Below are 18,029 nucleotides of genomic sequence, written 5' to 3'. Positions count from 1 at the left end.
CACCTGAGAAAATGTCTTCTCATCACAGTCCAATCTCTCAGCTACCTGAAAAGATGGAACCTTTTCTCCCTCAGAAAATATTGCCCCCGTCAATTATTTTGTCCTTGTTTCCTTTGAAAATGCAGGCACAGAAAATTGCATTAGCTGTCCAGCTGTCTGCTATTAACTTAAGAACCTCAGCCACATTTTATGAGAAACAGATTTCAGAAATAGAAGTTCTTAAAAATGTGGTGAACATAAATTAGGGTTGGAGTGAGTCTTGAGTAACCATCTGCACTGAAGGGAGGTCTGGCAGAACTCAGAAGTTACATATTTTGTTTGCTGGCAGCTGGGTGATAGGCAGCTCCAGTCTCCCACAGCTCCTTTCACTGGTGAGCAGGCTGAAGGTGAATGGTGACACAGAGTTACTGAAAATGGGTAACAAGAACCTGGGGAAGCCTAAGTTCACAAAGTGATATGAAAGCAGTCTTGTTAAATTCCACAGCTCACAGAGCAACTTGTTTCTTCAAACACTGCAGCTGCAACAAACCCTCTTCAGTTTCCAATGTGACAACAATGGAGCATGGCACTGACGCTCCCTCCCAAACACTGAGCTGGTGAGCTGGTTTTAGAATTGAAGAAAATGAAGTTCCACAAATGCAGTGCTATGCTCCAAAAATGTAGCCTGCTGAAACTGCAGTCGGTGCCAGCCACACTGTAATGAGGTCTGGATGCTTTGGTGACCACATCAAGTATCAAACTCTGCTGAGCAGCAGCCAAGCCTCAAGATTCACCATTCTTCACAGAGCTGGCTTGAGGGCTTTTGTGCAGCACTGCATCGCTACCATGGACGTGCACTGAAACACTGCTTGCCTATACTACAAAAGCATAACCAATGTTTCAAAGGGCTCAAAGACTCACACAGGACATTTATCCTCTTTTCCTTGTCATTCATGTCCACATATAAAAAAAAATTATGCAGGACTGCAGGTACATCCAGTGAGCAAGGAACTAGAAAGCTGGGAAATAATGTCAAATGCAATTCTTCTATTCACCAGAGAAAAACCTGTCAAGATACATCAGTGATATTAATATATAGGGAATTGATGATGCCACTTACATGAGGCTGGATTTCTGTCATCTTCTCAGGATGCCAATCCTTCTGTCTGCTGCTCTGGTGATTGGAAGAATGAATGGCTTTCTGTAATGCCAAGAGATCCTGACCTTCAGTATTAGGCATCTGCAACAAAATATTAAACACTGGTCTCCTAGTATTTTCTTAAGAATAGCTGTAAATAATTTCTCACAGTTAATTACAGAACACAAGTGAAGCCCATTACTGCAGTAGAATTGCAATGACCTCTCAATAATTCTCCCCATAGTAAGAGCAAGTGGCTGTGGACATCATGCAGATTTGCTCTACCCTTAGCCCTTAAAGCATTCACATGCTGTTAGTGTTAATTGCTGTAAGAAAGAGCAGTTAAACAAGGCATCAAAAATAAAATTAAAACCAAAATATTGTTGAGCCTCATCTTCATTTAAAAAGCATTCCGCACTGCAGTTAAGACCATGGATCAGTTCTATAAATTTGCTCCAGAGTGAAGCAGACCAAAAACCCTCTAAATTGATCTCTTGACTGACATCACAAAACCAAGAGCTTTCTCTATTCCCATCTTTCTTCTCCTCCACAAGTAACTAAAGCAAAAATTAAGAAACAGCTGAAACTTTATGGCAGAAAGTTAATTTAAAACTTACATGTAGCTTTTTATCTCATTTCAAGAATTCTAAGTAAAAAGAGGATAGTCAAAATATAATCTATTTTTAATGCAAGCTGTCTTTTATCATGAACAATCAGGACAAACAAAAATACAAAGACACATGAGCTATAGGTCTTTCCAGATAATCCATTGTTAATATTTGATTTATTTAAATTTATATATAAAGGAGTAATTTGTAAAAAATTATGTATTTACAATATAGTTATAAACCAAACCAGGTTAATTTTTTTTCTAAATGAAACATAATGAGACAGTTTAATTTTAAACATACACAATTTCACAACTATTTCCCTTCCTTAGTCTTACTCCCAAGACTCATTCTCTCTGGAACTGTGTATGTTACATTTTCACTATATCAAATACGATCAAAAAAATTTTTAGGCACAATCTGTTTCAAAAAAAACTGCCAATTTTACTTAAATTTATTGAACTGGCCCAAGATACTTAACTGGCATGAAGAGGAAGTGATACCATGAAAATAAACCACATGCTGCTGTAGTCAGTAAAACAAATTTACTGGAGCATTTTACAGTGTTACTGTACTTAAAAATTAATACCATTGGTAGAGTGACTACAGGAAGTTTTTTCAAAGAAGAACTATGCTTTAAATTATTCTTTGAATTAAAAAGAGGAAAGAGGGATTTCTTGATGCTTGGATTCTCGCCGTTGGTTGAGTCTGTCTGCAATATAAGACACAAAAACTAAATGCATAATATTTCAATCCAAGAGATCTGCCCCTTACTAAGTTAACTTTTTTTTTTTTGGTAATTCAACAATACAAGTTATCAAGCCTATAATTTGCTTTTGGAAACTACAATAATGATTGAAAAAAGCCTATGGAACAAATTCAAGGAACTCAATGCACAGCAAGCATGTAAAAAAAAGATTAGCACACCTATTCTTATATCCATGTTCATTAGGAATACAGAATGTGTTTATTTCAAAGGCTTTTGGAAATACCTGGTAGCTCTTGTTGACTTTACTGAGCTTTGAATTAAATCCTGTAACTCTGGCAATCATTTGTAATTCTGATAATGACCTAAAGCAGTATGACATTTCTTATTTTTATATAAAGAAAGTATTAAAGATCCACTAACAATAATAGGAGTTGGTTTCAGAATGAGCAGTTGATAGTTACTCTTGGGGGAAAAAAGCCTTCTATTTTTAACTTGCAATAAGAGCTAAGGCTCCAAGATGAATTATTTCAGTTCTAACATAAATATGCCATTAGCAGCTTCACGTGTAGCTGCAAGTACACTGGCTGGTTTATTTTAATTTATGGAGCACAACCAAAGAGCTTACCAGTAGATGATTGAACAACAAACAGAACTATAAGGTACTAGAACTATAAATGGGTCTATTTCTCCCCTGCTCAGGTGCAAACAAGCATAGGACACATATATAGTGCCTTGCATTTTCCTGTCTATCCGAAGAAATCTATTATGCAATAGAATTATTATGTGACTAAATACAATGACAAATGCACTACCAAAAGCGTGGGCTTTCAAACAGCTTTTCCAGCTTCTAGATTCCATCCAAGTTAATGAGAATCAATAATTAGCATAGCTTATGTCCAGGAACTTTATGGTCAGAAGAATTTCCTGTTTCAAATTTAGTAAATTAAAAGGGAACGAAAGCACTGCTAAGATAAATGCCCATCTGAAACTGCTTTTTCCAAAGCAGGTAATTTCTTCAGACCCATAGCTTGAAATAAGTGCCAAAATCTGCAAAACTCAGGCTGCTCTGAAGATAGTGCCTACTGACATTGCTCAACCCTCATGGGTATCAAATTGTTTGGTGGCAAATGACATAAAACTGTGATTCTAGCAATCCTAAAAACCTTTTGCTACATTACTAAAACACTTCAAACAATGAAAAGGAGAATGGATAAGAACAGCTCTGCAAAAACAATAAAGAATTTCCATAACAGGCAGTAACAATTGCTAACCCACGAGGTACTGCACCAGAGAACTCTAGGGAGAATGATGCATGGGAACAACCTGCAGGAAGAAGTGTCAGGAACTGGGGTCAATTCTAGGCTGTCAGATATTTGAGAATGATATTACTAAGATGTCTTCAATCCAATTTCAGGTATCTTTTACAACTCCTGTGATGATTATCACCAGGAAAATGAGGCTTGCCCAAGGATATCAGAAGTAAATCATAGCTAGCTACTATGTGCTTCCTAGCTCTGTGACAGTCTCCAGGTCTAATTTGTTATTTCTTGCTAAAAGTCTGTATTTGAGCAAATTGGAATTTCGTACTTGTAGGACTCTACATGAATTTTGTAGGTTTCAGAAATAACCTTGGGTAGCAACAAGCTGTCTATTAAGACTTTTAATAGGAATTCATAGATAACATTATATGTGTAGTTGAAGAGCTAATATTACAGTGCTGTGAACAACTTTTACTACTTACACCAAATCTGGTGCTGAATTGAAGGCAGTAATTTTATTTTGTGCTGGAAGATCCTAAATACTGTCCCAGTGTTTGTTAGGTAGATGTCTTCAACTAAGAGCTGAAGAACAAAGACCAGAGTCTGAGCCAGACACTGGTACACACATCAGTGGTGCAGTCCATGCCTAGATACTGTCCTGGCAATCAGCTGTAAACAGAAATGAAAGGAGGTTTTTCTGGCTTTGGTTTGATCCAAAACTCAAGTTGATCTCAGCAAGTTTCTAGCTGAGGATGAAAGAGTTATGTCACTATATTATTTCACTAATTCATCTTTCTGTGAGATTCTACCTCTGAGTTGCAAACACAGTTTTTCCTTCCTCTCTCTTTCTTCTATTCCTCTCTACCCCTCTTTTTAAAAGTGATAAGAAACAGGAGTAAGGATTATATATAAATCTGCCTTAGCTTATAATCAGTGATGGTTTTGGTAGCTATAGATGAAGGAGCTTTTGATTTAGGTGTTTTGTAAAATGCCAGATTTTGAGAGGCAGCACAATCCAGTATGTGTTTCTTTCACACAGTTTGATGTGCAGGTAATCAATACAGCATCTTTCAGCTCAGCTATTGGAGTGAGTCTGCCACCATGTCTGCATGGCTGGAATCAGAGTAGAGTACAGCAATGCAAATTTAACACCTTTTATTTCCCCCCCTTGAAAGTGCATCACTGGAACCAATGGCCTTAGGTGTTATCCTCACATGGACATTTTGGTCAAACAGTCCCAGAGCTGTAATCTAGACATTTAATTCAGTTGTTTAATACAGATGATCATATTTGAGCTGCATACATGTATGAGGGTGAACAAGTTCAGAAGGAGAGGTAGATGCCATGGCTGTAAATCACCCAGCAGGAAGGTCAGGTGCATTTCTGAGTGCTAATTAATACACATATGCACATGTTCCACACAGTTCAAAGAAATTTTAAGAAACCCAAAACAACAAAAAGCCTGATAATCACTCCTCTCTCCCAGTTTTCAACAAATTAGCCCTCCACCCACTCTCAATCCTATCACCTCACACCTTGACAGGAAATATTTTCATTAAGTCATTCCCCTTTGCCAGGAGGAAGCACGATTTACTCAATTCTGAGAATCTTCAAAACTAGAACTGAATTTACACTTACAGAAACATTACAATTTTAAATGTTTTACTGTTTCCAGAGCTGTCATTTAAGAATGAGATTATGTTTAGGTTACTTCAGTTCTTAGGGATATCTTTATTATAAATACTTGTGAAATGTTAGTATATACCACTATTTTCTGATAATAGAAAGTCCTTTCTCCCTCCCAAAAACTTTATGAAAATGTAAAAATGTATGAGACACCAAAGACTTATAGCCACAATACATTCCCTCAACAAAACATAAAACACTTAAGAATGGTTAAGACACATCATCCTTATTCCAGTCATGGAATGCAGCAAGAAGACAGAGGCTGTTACCAAGACACTTCCATGAAAAAGACTGGAAAGAATTCTCATTTGTTACAGTTTCTTTTTCTCTGTATGGTTGCCTGAAACTATTCAAGCTCTGGGGACACACAAGAATGAAGTTACTATTCTTGGAATGGTATCACCATATCCTGAAAAAGAATTTGTTGCAACATCATCGTAAAACTTGCATCAAAACTGGCTCTCAAAGGGCCTGAATGAAAACAAAGGTGAATGTTTGGATTTCTTCACTTTCTAGTCCTAGTAAGTGAAGAAATATTTGAAAAGGCAGAAAAATCAACCCTGAACAGAAGAAGAATTTGATTTTCATATAGTGAGGAGAGAAAATAAAAGAAGTGAATACACATATAACAATAAATAATACAAAGGTACTACTAATCTAGCATACTAAAATGGTATAATTCAAAATGAATAAAAGAATTCTTCTACTAGAAATGCTGCATACTTACATTTTGAGATTTCTTCTTTTTCTTTTTTATTGCCCTGAAAAAACCTTGCTTTTCTTTCTCCTTGAGCTGTTCTGAGTGACTGTTAAGGTTTTCAGGACTTTTCCTAAATATGAAATAAGGTATTGTAAGAGAAATTTTATTATGGTATTACTTTGCAAATTCTGTGCAATACTGAGATCTGATGCCAAAGAATGTAAATTATTGATTAAAGTAAAAAAATACTTAAAGTTTTAGCATTCATTGGTTCCAGGGTTACTACACAAATACCAGATAGAAAGTTATTACAAGAGATAGGAGGTACACAGTGTTAGGGTAAAATGATTAGTTTAAACCAATGAATAGTTTTATTTAGGGAAAAGGAGAGCATGCATGTGTTCTTTTAAGCCAGAATTTAATATTCAAATAAAAATATCACACACAAGGTCTTTTAGGAAAATGAAAAGCGTATCTGAGAGAACATACAAATCAAAGCACAGGTCCAGTTTATCCATTGCTTGCTGGAGAAGCAGGATTTGCAAAGTTGGCCAGAGAGAATCACTTTCAACTGCACTTCCTGACCCTTGCTGCCATGGTTCCAAATCTATCATCAGGGAAGCTGGGGATCTACTGTTGTCCATTTCAACTTAAAACCTTCTGTTAGCTTGCTATGCGTGAGACAGTGCTGGCAAAAGGAGGCGACCCAAAAATGGAACAGGTGACTTGCCTGAAGACTGAATTTCTGCCTTTTATCTCTTAACTTACACGTCTGAAGCAACTACAGCTGATAAATAACAAGTTACTTTCAATATACACAGTATACCATACATGTGAAGTACTTATACAGGGTAAAAAGATGGTTTACAAGGACAGTGGTGAGACATAACTGATTGCACTTCTAGTGCCCTTTAAAATAGCTTGAAAATAGAAAATGGTGCAGGAAAGCATCACAGAAATATTTTCAGAGATTTCAATCTCTTCAGTGCATTAAAAAATACACCCAAACCAGCTCAAATATTTCGTTTCCTTGCTCATGATGCACAGCTACATATCCAGAAAAATTACAGAATACTGGAAAATCTTGGAACCAACAAGTAAAGATATTACAAGAACAAGTAGGTGGATGATATAGCCTAAGTAATATTAGAAATAATCCACTGATTTTCACAATCACATCATTAACTGTCAGAACAAGCTCCTTAGTGAAGTGCACTTCCCATCCTTGATATTTCAAATCAGGACCTAATACTCATCTGGGAGAAACACAGATAACAGGTCTGCCTCTGGGCCTGGATCCCAGAGGATGGATAACATTTCATAGCAACTAACACACAGAAAGTCATACTGAGTCTTTTAATAGTCCCTTTTCACACTTAAATTGCATGAAAACAAAAAAAATAAAAGATTCCACTGTCTTGATGGAAAACCTAAAGCAAAGCCACTCTTTTAAGGGCTCTGTATGACAAACAGGAGCAGCTTTTCTTGGAGCAACTGTAATATAACAACATTTAACTGTCTAATATAGTTGTCACTGGCTTCTAATTCTGGCTTTAAATGCTATGCTATCAGCTGGTGATTCAGCTGCTACTACATGCCAGGCTTTTTTTTTTCCCCAAATAAATGTGAAAAACATAATTGGGGTAGGAATCACTGGAGTCATCCTCCTTGTTGATAAAGCCATCTTCACTCTGATAGGTGGTATCAGTCCTTCAATTTCTACACAAAACCACCTCAAGCTTGAAATGTTATCTGGCTCTAAATATAAATGCATGCAGTATTTAAATCCTGTAATAAAGTGCAACTGTTCATTAACAGAATGGTCTTAGCAAAAATATTCATAGGCAGAAAGTATGGTAGAAATTTTCCGAATTTAAATTTTTGAGAACTTATATCTAGATGCAGAAATTACATTCAGGAGCATGACAACAGATATTTAATATGGACATTACATCACTACTACAGGAAAAAAACTCTAATGTAATTATTGTACTTATAACAGGTATTTTAAATATACTGGATTGCTAAGGATTCCTGCTGCTGTCACACCCCTGTATTTGGTACTACTCTAAGTAGTGTGACAGGTGTAAGGCATTATTATACAAGTCACTTAAAGCACCAAGGAGAAAACCAAAGAGTAAAGACTGATTACATTCAGTGCTCAGGAGTCTGACATAACACAGAACACCTCCTGAATTATTTACCAAATGATTTTTCCTTGATTTGTTAGAAAAGTTGGAGGAGAGCATACACCCCAAGTATCCTGCTTGTACTCAGAAAGTCATGTAAATGGGGCTAAGAATCCTCTGAGCCTTTCCCCAAAGGAGCTCCTGTACATCCACAGCTGCAAGCATATCTCAAACCATAGTCCCAATGCAAATTATCAAGCCAATGATTGCTGTCCACTGAGGAACCACTGTCGGATCATAAGCAGGATCACAGGAGGTTACTTTATCCTTTAAAATCTTTCAGTGTCTTTCTATAGCTTTTCTATTACAAAGTCTATTCCAAAATGGAGATGCTGTATTTTAACAGGTGAAGTTAATATTCAGAGTGAAGCCTGGAACAATTTTTGCTATACTTTCAGAGATTCACTCAAGCATGATTCTTTTCTTTGGCCCAGTGAACCTGGATGAGAAAACTGCTCTCCACAGCAGCTGAGCAGAGAGGAGAGAAATGAAATTCTGCACCATCATTTCCTCTTTATGGCTACAGTGACCAGAGAGAATTGGAAAATAGGGGGCTGAGAACTGCTCATTTTCAATTGCTGCTTACCCAAAAGCCAGTGGTTTTATACTGAATGGTTTATGTCATTAACTCCTATGACTCATATTGCAGTACAGTTGTCTGAAAAAGCACTGACCTTGAAAAGCAACTGCTTCAAAACACATGCTCATTATGTGAAGAGAGTGAACATATATAGCATTATAGCAGGAAGCTTCAACACCAGGATTTTGTACTGAGTAAAAATAGAGCAGAACATTTTGATCGATGACGAAACACTGGGATAATTTAGTCATCCCAAAAGATGATTTTCAGATAATAGACAGTGCAGGAAAAAAATAGGATTATCAAAAAAAATCTGTAGTCACACAACACTTAATTCTTACAACACACTGTAAGTATCTTGGTATTTTGCATAAAGCTTCAGCTCTTGAAAGCAAACAGCTCCACCAGAGTCTTCTGTGTGCTGTCTGTTTTAGTAACAAGTAGGAGTAGCCTGAAGAAGAGCCCCCACTCAGAGAGCTCATTCTCAAGCAGAAACTGAAGGCAAAATGTGCTGTGCTTTGTTATTTTATCTTTGTGTACCTCTGCATGCTTAGGACAATTAATGTAGAACACATTGATTATTCTGGTCTGGAACACTTGGAAAAGGCATAAGTACAAACAGAAATTCTATGATTATCACTCTTATTTATTACCCCTGGTAGGAAAGGTATCCAGCTTCATGCAGGTGCAATGAGGTGTAGCAGCAAACATGCATGTGGCAAGCAAGCTGAGGTGCTTTCACATTAACTAAAAAGAAAAAATAGGAAGCACGTTGCATTCATGCTGCCATAGAGAGATTTGTATTGCAGACAGCTCTTTTTGGGAGGCAATTCCTCATGCTTGTTTTAGATGTTCTTCAGCAACCCTGATCTCAGCAGGCAGCCTGCCTTGGAAACCCTCATGTATTACTCCCTTTATGGATCCAACAAAATTAATGAGTGAGGTTTTTGTCTAATGAAGGAGTTACTGAAATAGCAGAACTTTTCTATGAAGATAAATGACAAACACTAACCCTCCAAGTTAGCTTTTAGTTTTAGTCAAAGTAGGACCCTTAAGGGGCAGTCACAGTTACCATTCAGCAAAGGCAAGAAAATGCCAGAAATGAATGAAACAATTAAAATAGATAGTTGAAGATAAGAATCTCAATCCCACAAGCTGAAGCCCACAGTAAAAGGTCATGGTCTACAAGTCTGGCATTGAAAGCTTAAAATCAAAAGATCAAATCTGAACTCTGTTTGGAGCTGCAATTTTTTTTTATCATGTGGAAAAGGAGGATTTATTAATTGAAATAAACCCCAGATCTATTATCTCATATATAGAATAACATTCAGAATTTGCAATTTCCTGATTTTTTTTACGAATTCTATTAAAGAACTGGAAAATATTTATAATGCAGCAACAGTCATGCTGCACACACAGCTGAACATGCTCTAAACTAATTTGCTCAGATGCTGGTAACCTTTTACTTTCAGGAATACGAGGTATGACTATAATGTTACACTGACAATGATAGAGAAATATAAAAGTCAGTCATGTCCTGTTTACAAAAAACCTTATTCTTTCTTATTCTGGAACCTCAAAACTTGATAGTGGATAAAGTTTTAAGCCTTTTACTCTTGTAAGAATGACTTTTTTTTCTTTTCTTGAATGACAGAGATTTTGTGTGTGCTTATATATATAATATATATATATATATATAGTACTATTATTCATAGAGTTCCTCCTTTTTATTATTTTTGCAGAAATGTATGACTTGTGCTAGAGAAGATATGACAAGCTACTTGTCATAGCATGGCTACATTTGTGTGGACACAAAAGGTCTAAGCAAAAATGCTTTCCAGAAGCCCCCAAATATCTTGTAAGCAGCCAATGCAAACACTTCCAGTATGATGTGAGATACACTACTGCATGTTGGAATTAATTCTAAAGAGATAGTTAGAACTATGACAGTGGTAAAGATAATTCAGGCCAATGTTCTGGACCACTGGCAGAATACAATTAAATATCTTGCCTACAACTACTGAATTTGCCCAGCTCAGGACAAAGCTTGTATGAGTAGAAAAGAATAAAACATTTATTCTTGTATCAATAAAAAAAACTGAGCAAGTTCAAGGTTGTTTACAGGAAATTAAACTCTAGCAAAGAAAAGAATTTCTAGAAGGATAAAAAATTTGCCTTTTTTCAAATCAAGTAGTCTGAAGTTCAGAAATGATCTAGTAATTTAAGAGTAAAATCTAATGACAAAAGTCAAGTTTATAATATCTTTATTTTAAAAGGCAGGACAGTGGGGACAGAGCAAAAAAAATGCACACAAAGACAGGGGAACATCTGTGACAATTCAGTCTAGCAAACATTTACAGAATCTTTGACAGAAGAAAGGCAACACAGAGCAATAGTATGAGAAGCAATATTTTACAGTAGTGGCAAGTCCAGGTGGAATACATGTCACTCATAATTCGAAATGAATTGTCATGTACCAGTTAGGTATGTTATTCAAACATCAAATAATTACTTCATCATAAAATTGATGTAAGCAGAATCACATTCCATCAGAGCTTTCAACATTTTCATAAGCATTTACACAACTTCTATACAGAAAATTAGGTAGAGGAACACAGACTCTTCACTACTCAGGAATTGGGTTAAGCTGCATTTATGGCACAGAACAATTTTGCAACATTAGACCATTGCCAGGACAACTTGAACAGAGTTAGCAAGTAGAGCTGGGCAGGAAACATTTCAGGAAAATAGGGAGTAGGAAAAGAAAAGATAAAGGTAAGCATATGCCAAAATAGCAGGAACTTGGTGTTGTAGCTACTGCTATTTCTTCCATTTCATATGAAGAAATGCTCATTCTTCTGTGGGTTCTTCTCTCAAAGGAGCTGTTCCCCTTTGTGAAAATATTTGAGTACTTTGGAACAAGGACTTAAATCTAACTGTTTCAAAGTTAATCAAGGGCCTTTTTCACAAGGCCATATTTAGCACCTCTGTGGTCCTTTCACTGTTTTAACAAGATGAAACAGCTTCAGACAATGTCCTCCAGAATAACCTCTAACTTCTGTTTTAGGGCATTCACTTGTTAGATCTCAGATCTTGGTTCAAGCCTCTGGTTTAAATAACAAAGACCCTGCACTCAAGTTCCTCACATTCTAAAAAATAATGCTGCCTCCAAAATATTTGCTATTTTGAGAGTATCTCTGGTGACTGGCAATTCCATCCTGGAGGTGAAGAATCTTCACAATAAAAGGTTAGTGGTTATCAGCCACTTCCTTCGAAAAGTTTTGGTTTTGGTAATTTGGCATTACAACAAAAAAGTACTTCATAAAAAATATTCCCAACCAGCTCTAATAGCACACACGACTTTTTTTCAGTTCAGAGTTAAAGTAACATTATATGTTTCTTTGCAGTCAAGACATTATACTGCTGAATGATATATAAAGCAAAACAAGATTCCAGTTGTCTTATGTTATATGCAAGATAGAAAGATCCAGATATGAAGGAAAATGTAAAATGGTCAAAGGGTTCAAGAGCAGGAATAAATACCTTCTTTAGCCACACAAGCCACAACATAAGCACCACCGTTTTACATAAATGACCGCTTTCCTCAGCTAATTCCAGAAAATGGATGTAGGTGGAGCTACTGAAGGACAGGAAGCAGACTCTAGTGAATCACAGCAGGTGAGAAGGATTCTGGAGTAAACATCTTCTATTACTGACATAGGTATAACACCTGAACACAAGCTGAAATACCAAATGTCCACCACCCACCACCCCCCTTTCTCTTTAAGCACATAATTCTCTGGTTATTTGTGTGAAAACACAGTAAGTCAACAAACCACTGAAAACAGTTTAGATAGCATGACTTTATGGCCCTTTCAGAGAGAAGTGTTTCAGAGAGTGGTATAGAGCATAACTGAACCATGAAAATACATGCAGCCCATTCCTCTCACCAATCCTGTGAGCTCCATCTCCTTATTTTTATTCAATATTCTTTATTGTGATTTAAAAAAGTCTAAGATTAGGAGTATTTTAGAGCCAAACAGCTCTAAGAGAAACAAAACTATTTCCCTTTGAGTCCTGCAAAGTTATGTATATGCTGTTATTTTATTAGCATAATTAAGGTGCTCTATGTTATATAATGGAGCCATGTGATGCTTTTAATCTTTTAAAATCAATGTACACCATTAAGATGTCACTTAATCCATTTTCCCATAGAATGTATTCATTTCCTTCTGTGTATAAACAAAGAGAGCAGCGGTACCCATTGTAGGGTGAAAATATTCTTCATTAATATAGTACTTTATATATGGAAACATGCATTTTGATATTTTTTCCACTTGTCTAACAAATCATGCTTCTGGAATCCACAAATTTCTATATATATACTACACACACAAGCACTTTGTACTATCTTTACCTAAAGACTAATAGCAGGGAAAAATTTGTGAAGAATTGGACAAAAGTATATCAACTTTAATGCATTCATGTTATGGGTGCAATGCAGGATTCCTTGCTGCTCAACAGGGGACAGAAAACATGCCATGCTCTGCTGCTATAGCTGGAGGAAGCAACTAAGCACATGGACAGTTGCAAACCTTGAGAAAAGCATGAGGTTTTTGTCCCTCCTGTTAAAAGCACATTTTTTCCTGCCATTCTCTACACGTGTGTGCACATTCCAACTCACCAGGTGTCAAAGGTGGTTTGTCTCTTGGGGTGGTTTGTCACCGTGCTGCTGTCTGCTGGTAACACCGAGGCTCTGCTGGACACATTGTTCTCTATGTAGGTGCTGTCTGGCCGTGGAGATGGAACTGAACAGGGGAACAGCAAACAATGTACACTGAGCTCTGCCAAAAATCCCAGCTCCCACCTCTCTGCTCCCTCTCTGCCTCTTACAGTGACAGGAGAGCAAAGACACGGTTGTGTTTTGTGTATGATTGAAAAGAAAGCTGATTTTTGTGATCCTTGCAGGGTAATATTGGTTGTAAAATGAGACCATCATCTGAACTTAAAGTCTTATTAGACTTGAGAACACTTCTATTAGTAGGGAGCTCTAAGTGTGATTGATATTTAAAAACAGGAAAGAGAATAAGAGGTTGGAATACTGTTACTAAAGACATGAAACACTACTGTCTACACTCAGTCTTCACTTTAGACTGTAAAAATGTAGCACCCATCTTGGAAAAAAAATTTTTGATTTTTGATGTAACTAAGAGATAATGCACTAAAAATTAAAACATCAAAATTAGATATTATGTATTTTTCAAACAGACATTCTGTGCTTTTGAAAATACACAATATACAGAACATAAATTTATCAGAATTATGAATATCACTAGAAATACCTGCAGTGGACTAAAAATTGACCAGACACTAGTTGGAACATCAGTGCAGCACCACATTACACAATATATCAAAACAGCATCTGTAAGGTTTTGTTCAAGCTGCAGTACAAAAGTATATGCTAATAAATACTGCTCTAATACAAAGGTTAAATTTATATAAATAAGGATTTACCCTTTTCACAGTAACTTGCTTATATTATTATCACCAGTTTTGCATATACTATTATCAAAGTATTATTTTAAATATAATATCATCTTCCCAAAGCAATAATTAAGTCTATTTAAAATATATTTGTTTGATAAAGTTGAAGAGGAAAACCCCTCTTTTTTATAACAAGGAATTGAATAAACCCCAGCTCTGCAGTTTCTTTAGCACATGATTTATGAAAGTCATTCTTCTTTGGAACTTTTGTTTCACTATATATAAAATGAAGGATAATCCATGTACAATTTTAGGAGCTTTCTATGAATTAATGAAAGCAATTCAGGACTGAGAATTCTTAAGCATTTGCAACACAAACACTCAAAAGCATCACTCAAAACAATACAAGCTTTAATTCTGCTCACAGGTTTTAATATTGCAGTGGGATGCTTGCAAGGATTCTCAGATTTTAACGTGTCCAAATCAGGTAATCAGCCAAGTGATCAACCTGAAGAGGATCAGAAGGAGATTTGTGACTCTGCTTAAGGTTATTAAGTGACTCATAAGCGAATTTCAGCTGATTGGGACTTCTTAAGGTTCAGGGGAGCCCCACAAGCCTCCTAACACTTGCAGTAATTAGCCTCTTATCATCTTTTTCAAAACAATTACCCAGGTTTAGCCATGAGGCAGCTGCTCAGAAACCACCACCTTTTGTGTGCCATAACAGAACAGTATCTATTTGTGTGCCCATACACAGACCTGTTTTATTATTTATTCTGAACTGGAATTATCTAAGTGTGCTCTTGGCTTGTAGGAAACCCTGATCTTTAATAAGTTTTAACAAAAGAAATGCCACAAGTTTCAAGCCATAAAAGCTAGAGCTACATTTCCATGTAACACAGTATCTGAAACAGATCACTAAGTAGGTCTATGTGCTACAAGTGCATAGGTATAAATAGAGTCTTTATAAGAATTGAAAATAAAAATTTAAAATATTAATTAACTGCCTACTTTGGTAATATTAATTTTGTTCATTTTGCCCTGATAAATTATATCCTGCTTCACAAGGTACTGCAGTGGATGTAATTTCCAATTAAAGTGAGCTATCATTTACAAATAAACAATACAGTACCAATGCAGTTCCTGCAAACTCATCCTCTGAAAGCTGAGTAACAATTATTGTTCCAATAAACCCTTGTAGTTATTCATACTAATTCTCTGCATTAATTTCTAGTACTCAATTTATATTCCATGCTAAAATTCTGGATTAAATTTGAAAGATCCACCATGAAATTACCTCTGTAAAAGCTGCCAACTCTTCTTGGAACAGGGTCATTATACAGAATTCTATTCTCCTTAGTAGATGCTCCATCTTCTGTGTGTGGATCATGATATGCTCCACCCTATGCAAAAGAACAATAATCTATTTAAAATGAAAGACTGTAAACTGATTTTCAGTTTTAAACCAATATACATAAGCAAGAAAACTCCAAATTCACCACACAATTTTCCTTTCATATTAATAATAACTGCAAATATCAAATCACAGACTATGTAATCAATAATTATTTGGTTTTGCTGCTTGCTTGCTTCTTTCCAAAATGACAAAAATGGCATTAACAAAATTTCACCTCTAAGTTGTAATTTTAAAGACATGAACCTGATTCAGGCCCTCAGAATTTCAACCTGAATGAAACACAACTGTAAGATGTTGTAAACAAACATCTCTGGAGGAATCTTTTACTGGAGGCTTGTTAAATTAATTTCTGATGGAATCTGGTCACTCTGCTACTGGCAAACACTAAAACGCAGATAGGAATGTATCTAATTGAGATAATTGCAACACCAAAGCACTATCATTGCTTATCATCTCTTATCTCTCAATATCATTACCTAGAGGTACCAACAATCACAAAAATCTACTGTATGCAAAATATTAGAAAGTCTCTGAACTAAGAAATTTATAGGCAAAGTTCTTCAGTCAGACAGGACAGCTAAAAGCATTTCATTACCCCTAATTTATTCTACTTTCCTGAAAACAGTACTGGAAATACTTCAAGTAAAAGTTTATCTGAGCCAGTAGAAACATCCTTATGCACATAATTAGCCACCAAATATGACTTAACCCCACTCTTAAACGAATCAGAAACTACAACTTTTCCCTCAGTATGGAATGACCACATGAAATTTAATGCTCTCTCCAAGACCCCTTAGGAAACTTCTGAAACCCCTGTGCTAACTGAAATCTAGAATGTCCAAGAAGGACAAAGGTTAAAAACAAAAGTCACAAAAAAAACCTAACCAAAACTAAAAACTGGGATTTCAATTCACTGCACAAGTGATTTGCAAAATTTACTTTGCTTTTTGTGGATGAAGTTCTGGTCTCACTCTCTCAGAGAAAACAAAGCTTGAAACTGAGTGCAGAACTGCAGCTAAAACAATGCTTCAAATCCCAGCTGGATTCTTCTAAAATTTACAAGAGGCTGAAGCATTTGATTAAATTACTACTTGTATTAGATACCTCTTTTTTTTATCAGCAGTTAAATTTCAAACATGAGACAGTAATAGCAACTTGTATTTGATTTTTTCTGCTTAACCCTTTTTGTGTACATTTAATTTACATGTAAAAAAAACCCGCTTAAAACAAAACTGTTGTGTTGAGACTTGAAAAGTCCTAAAACTAAGACTGGATTAGAGATTTTTCTTGATTTTTTTCTTAAGTAAGATTTAAAGCTTGGCAAAAAAAAAGAATGGTTTTCTTTAAAAAGACTTGGTAGAGCTCTAAGAAGAAAATCAATGAGAAACTAGAAATGTAGAAGTGAGGAAACTTCACCAAAGATGAGCAGAGGAAAATAGCCTAGGAGAACTGATCAGAAAAAATATGTATGAAACCAGTAAAGAATCTATGAGAACACATACTATTAATGAGTTTTTTAGTTCACTAATCCTGAAGGGAGTGAAATTTTCTGACTCTTAATGCATAATGTAGAAGGGGGGGGGAATGAGGATAGGAAGGAGCCAAAGAATGACTTCTTTGGGAAAATGCCTTCATGAGGCATAAGAAGATTGACAATTCGATTTGTTACTGAGAGGAGTACAAACAAACAAAAAACAGCTTTGTGAATTCACAGCCTTAGCATCCATTTCAGAAAAGTAATTTTCCTTTCACACTTCTAATGGTTGAAATACAGATTTAAGAGCACTAAGTGAGGGCTGAAGTTTTAAAAATACTGTCCATAAGGGATAAAATTCTTTATCTTGAATGAACAGACTTTCCAAAGCAAATGAAAATGAACAAAAACATAAGCATTACAATACACATATATTTTTCTAATTAAAAATCTGTCAACCCATTTTCAATGACAAAGAATGATCCAATAAAAACAACTGGCCTCTAAATAGTACAAAATAAAATTAAAATTACTTCAAATTACTATCTGCTGCATAATGCAGAAAATGAACTGAAGAATACAAGACAGTGTGACCTTTTATTATCAAAAACTGAAACACTGATATTACTGCCCTTCCAAATAATGTCCTGAAAAATAAGTAACATTTAATTTGACTGAAATGAGAGAGATAAAAATAAGTACATAGGAAAAAACTGTTTTTGAAATGGAGCTTCTGTAATCCCTTCTAGGTAGCTTTTTAAAATTATTATTCATCTGCACTTTTATTTTGATTTTTTTCTCATGTT

At 35.7% G+C, this 18,029-nt stretch overlaps 1 protein-coding gene across 2 annotated transcripts in view; it reads right to left on the bottom strand.

Moving 5' to 3' along the window:
• The window catches only part of CDKL5 (cyclin dependent kinase like 5), a 130,778-nt gene that overhangs the window by 7,866 nt on the left and 104,883 nt on the right, over window positions 1-18,029 (bottom strand). The window contains exons 13-17 of one of the 2 annotated variants that reach the window (XM_059493898.1): window positions 15,630-15,735; window positions 13,533-13,656; window positions 6,107-6,209; window positions 2,315-2,437; window positions 1,100-1,219 (exon numbers count right to left, since the gene is read on the bottom strand). In XM_059493898.1, the coding sequence (XP_059349881.1) occupies window positions 1,100-1,219; window positions 2,315-2,437; window positions 6,107-6,209; window positions 13,533-13,656; window positions 15,630-15,735 (576 nt within the window). The remainder of the gene's footprint in view (window positions 1-1,099; window positions 1,220-2,314; window positions 2,438-6,106; window positions 6,210-13,532; window positions 13,657-15,629; window positions 15,736-18,029) is intronic. The other variant, XM_059493899.1, reaches the window with a different exon arrangement.

This window comes from Ammospiza nelsoni, chromosome 2, assembly GCF_027579445.1.
Source record: "Ammospiza nelsoni isolate bAmmNel1 chromosome 2, bAmmNel1.pri, whole genome shotgun sequence".
Taxonomy (NCBI): domain Eukaryota; kingdom Metazoa; phylum Chordata; class Aves; order Passeriformes; family Passerellidae; genus Ammospiza; species Ammospiza nelsoni.
The sequence above is the reverse complement of the archived record's forward strand: the minus strand, read 5'-3'. Positions and strand labels throughout refer to the sequence as shown.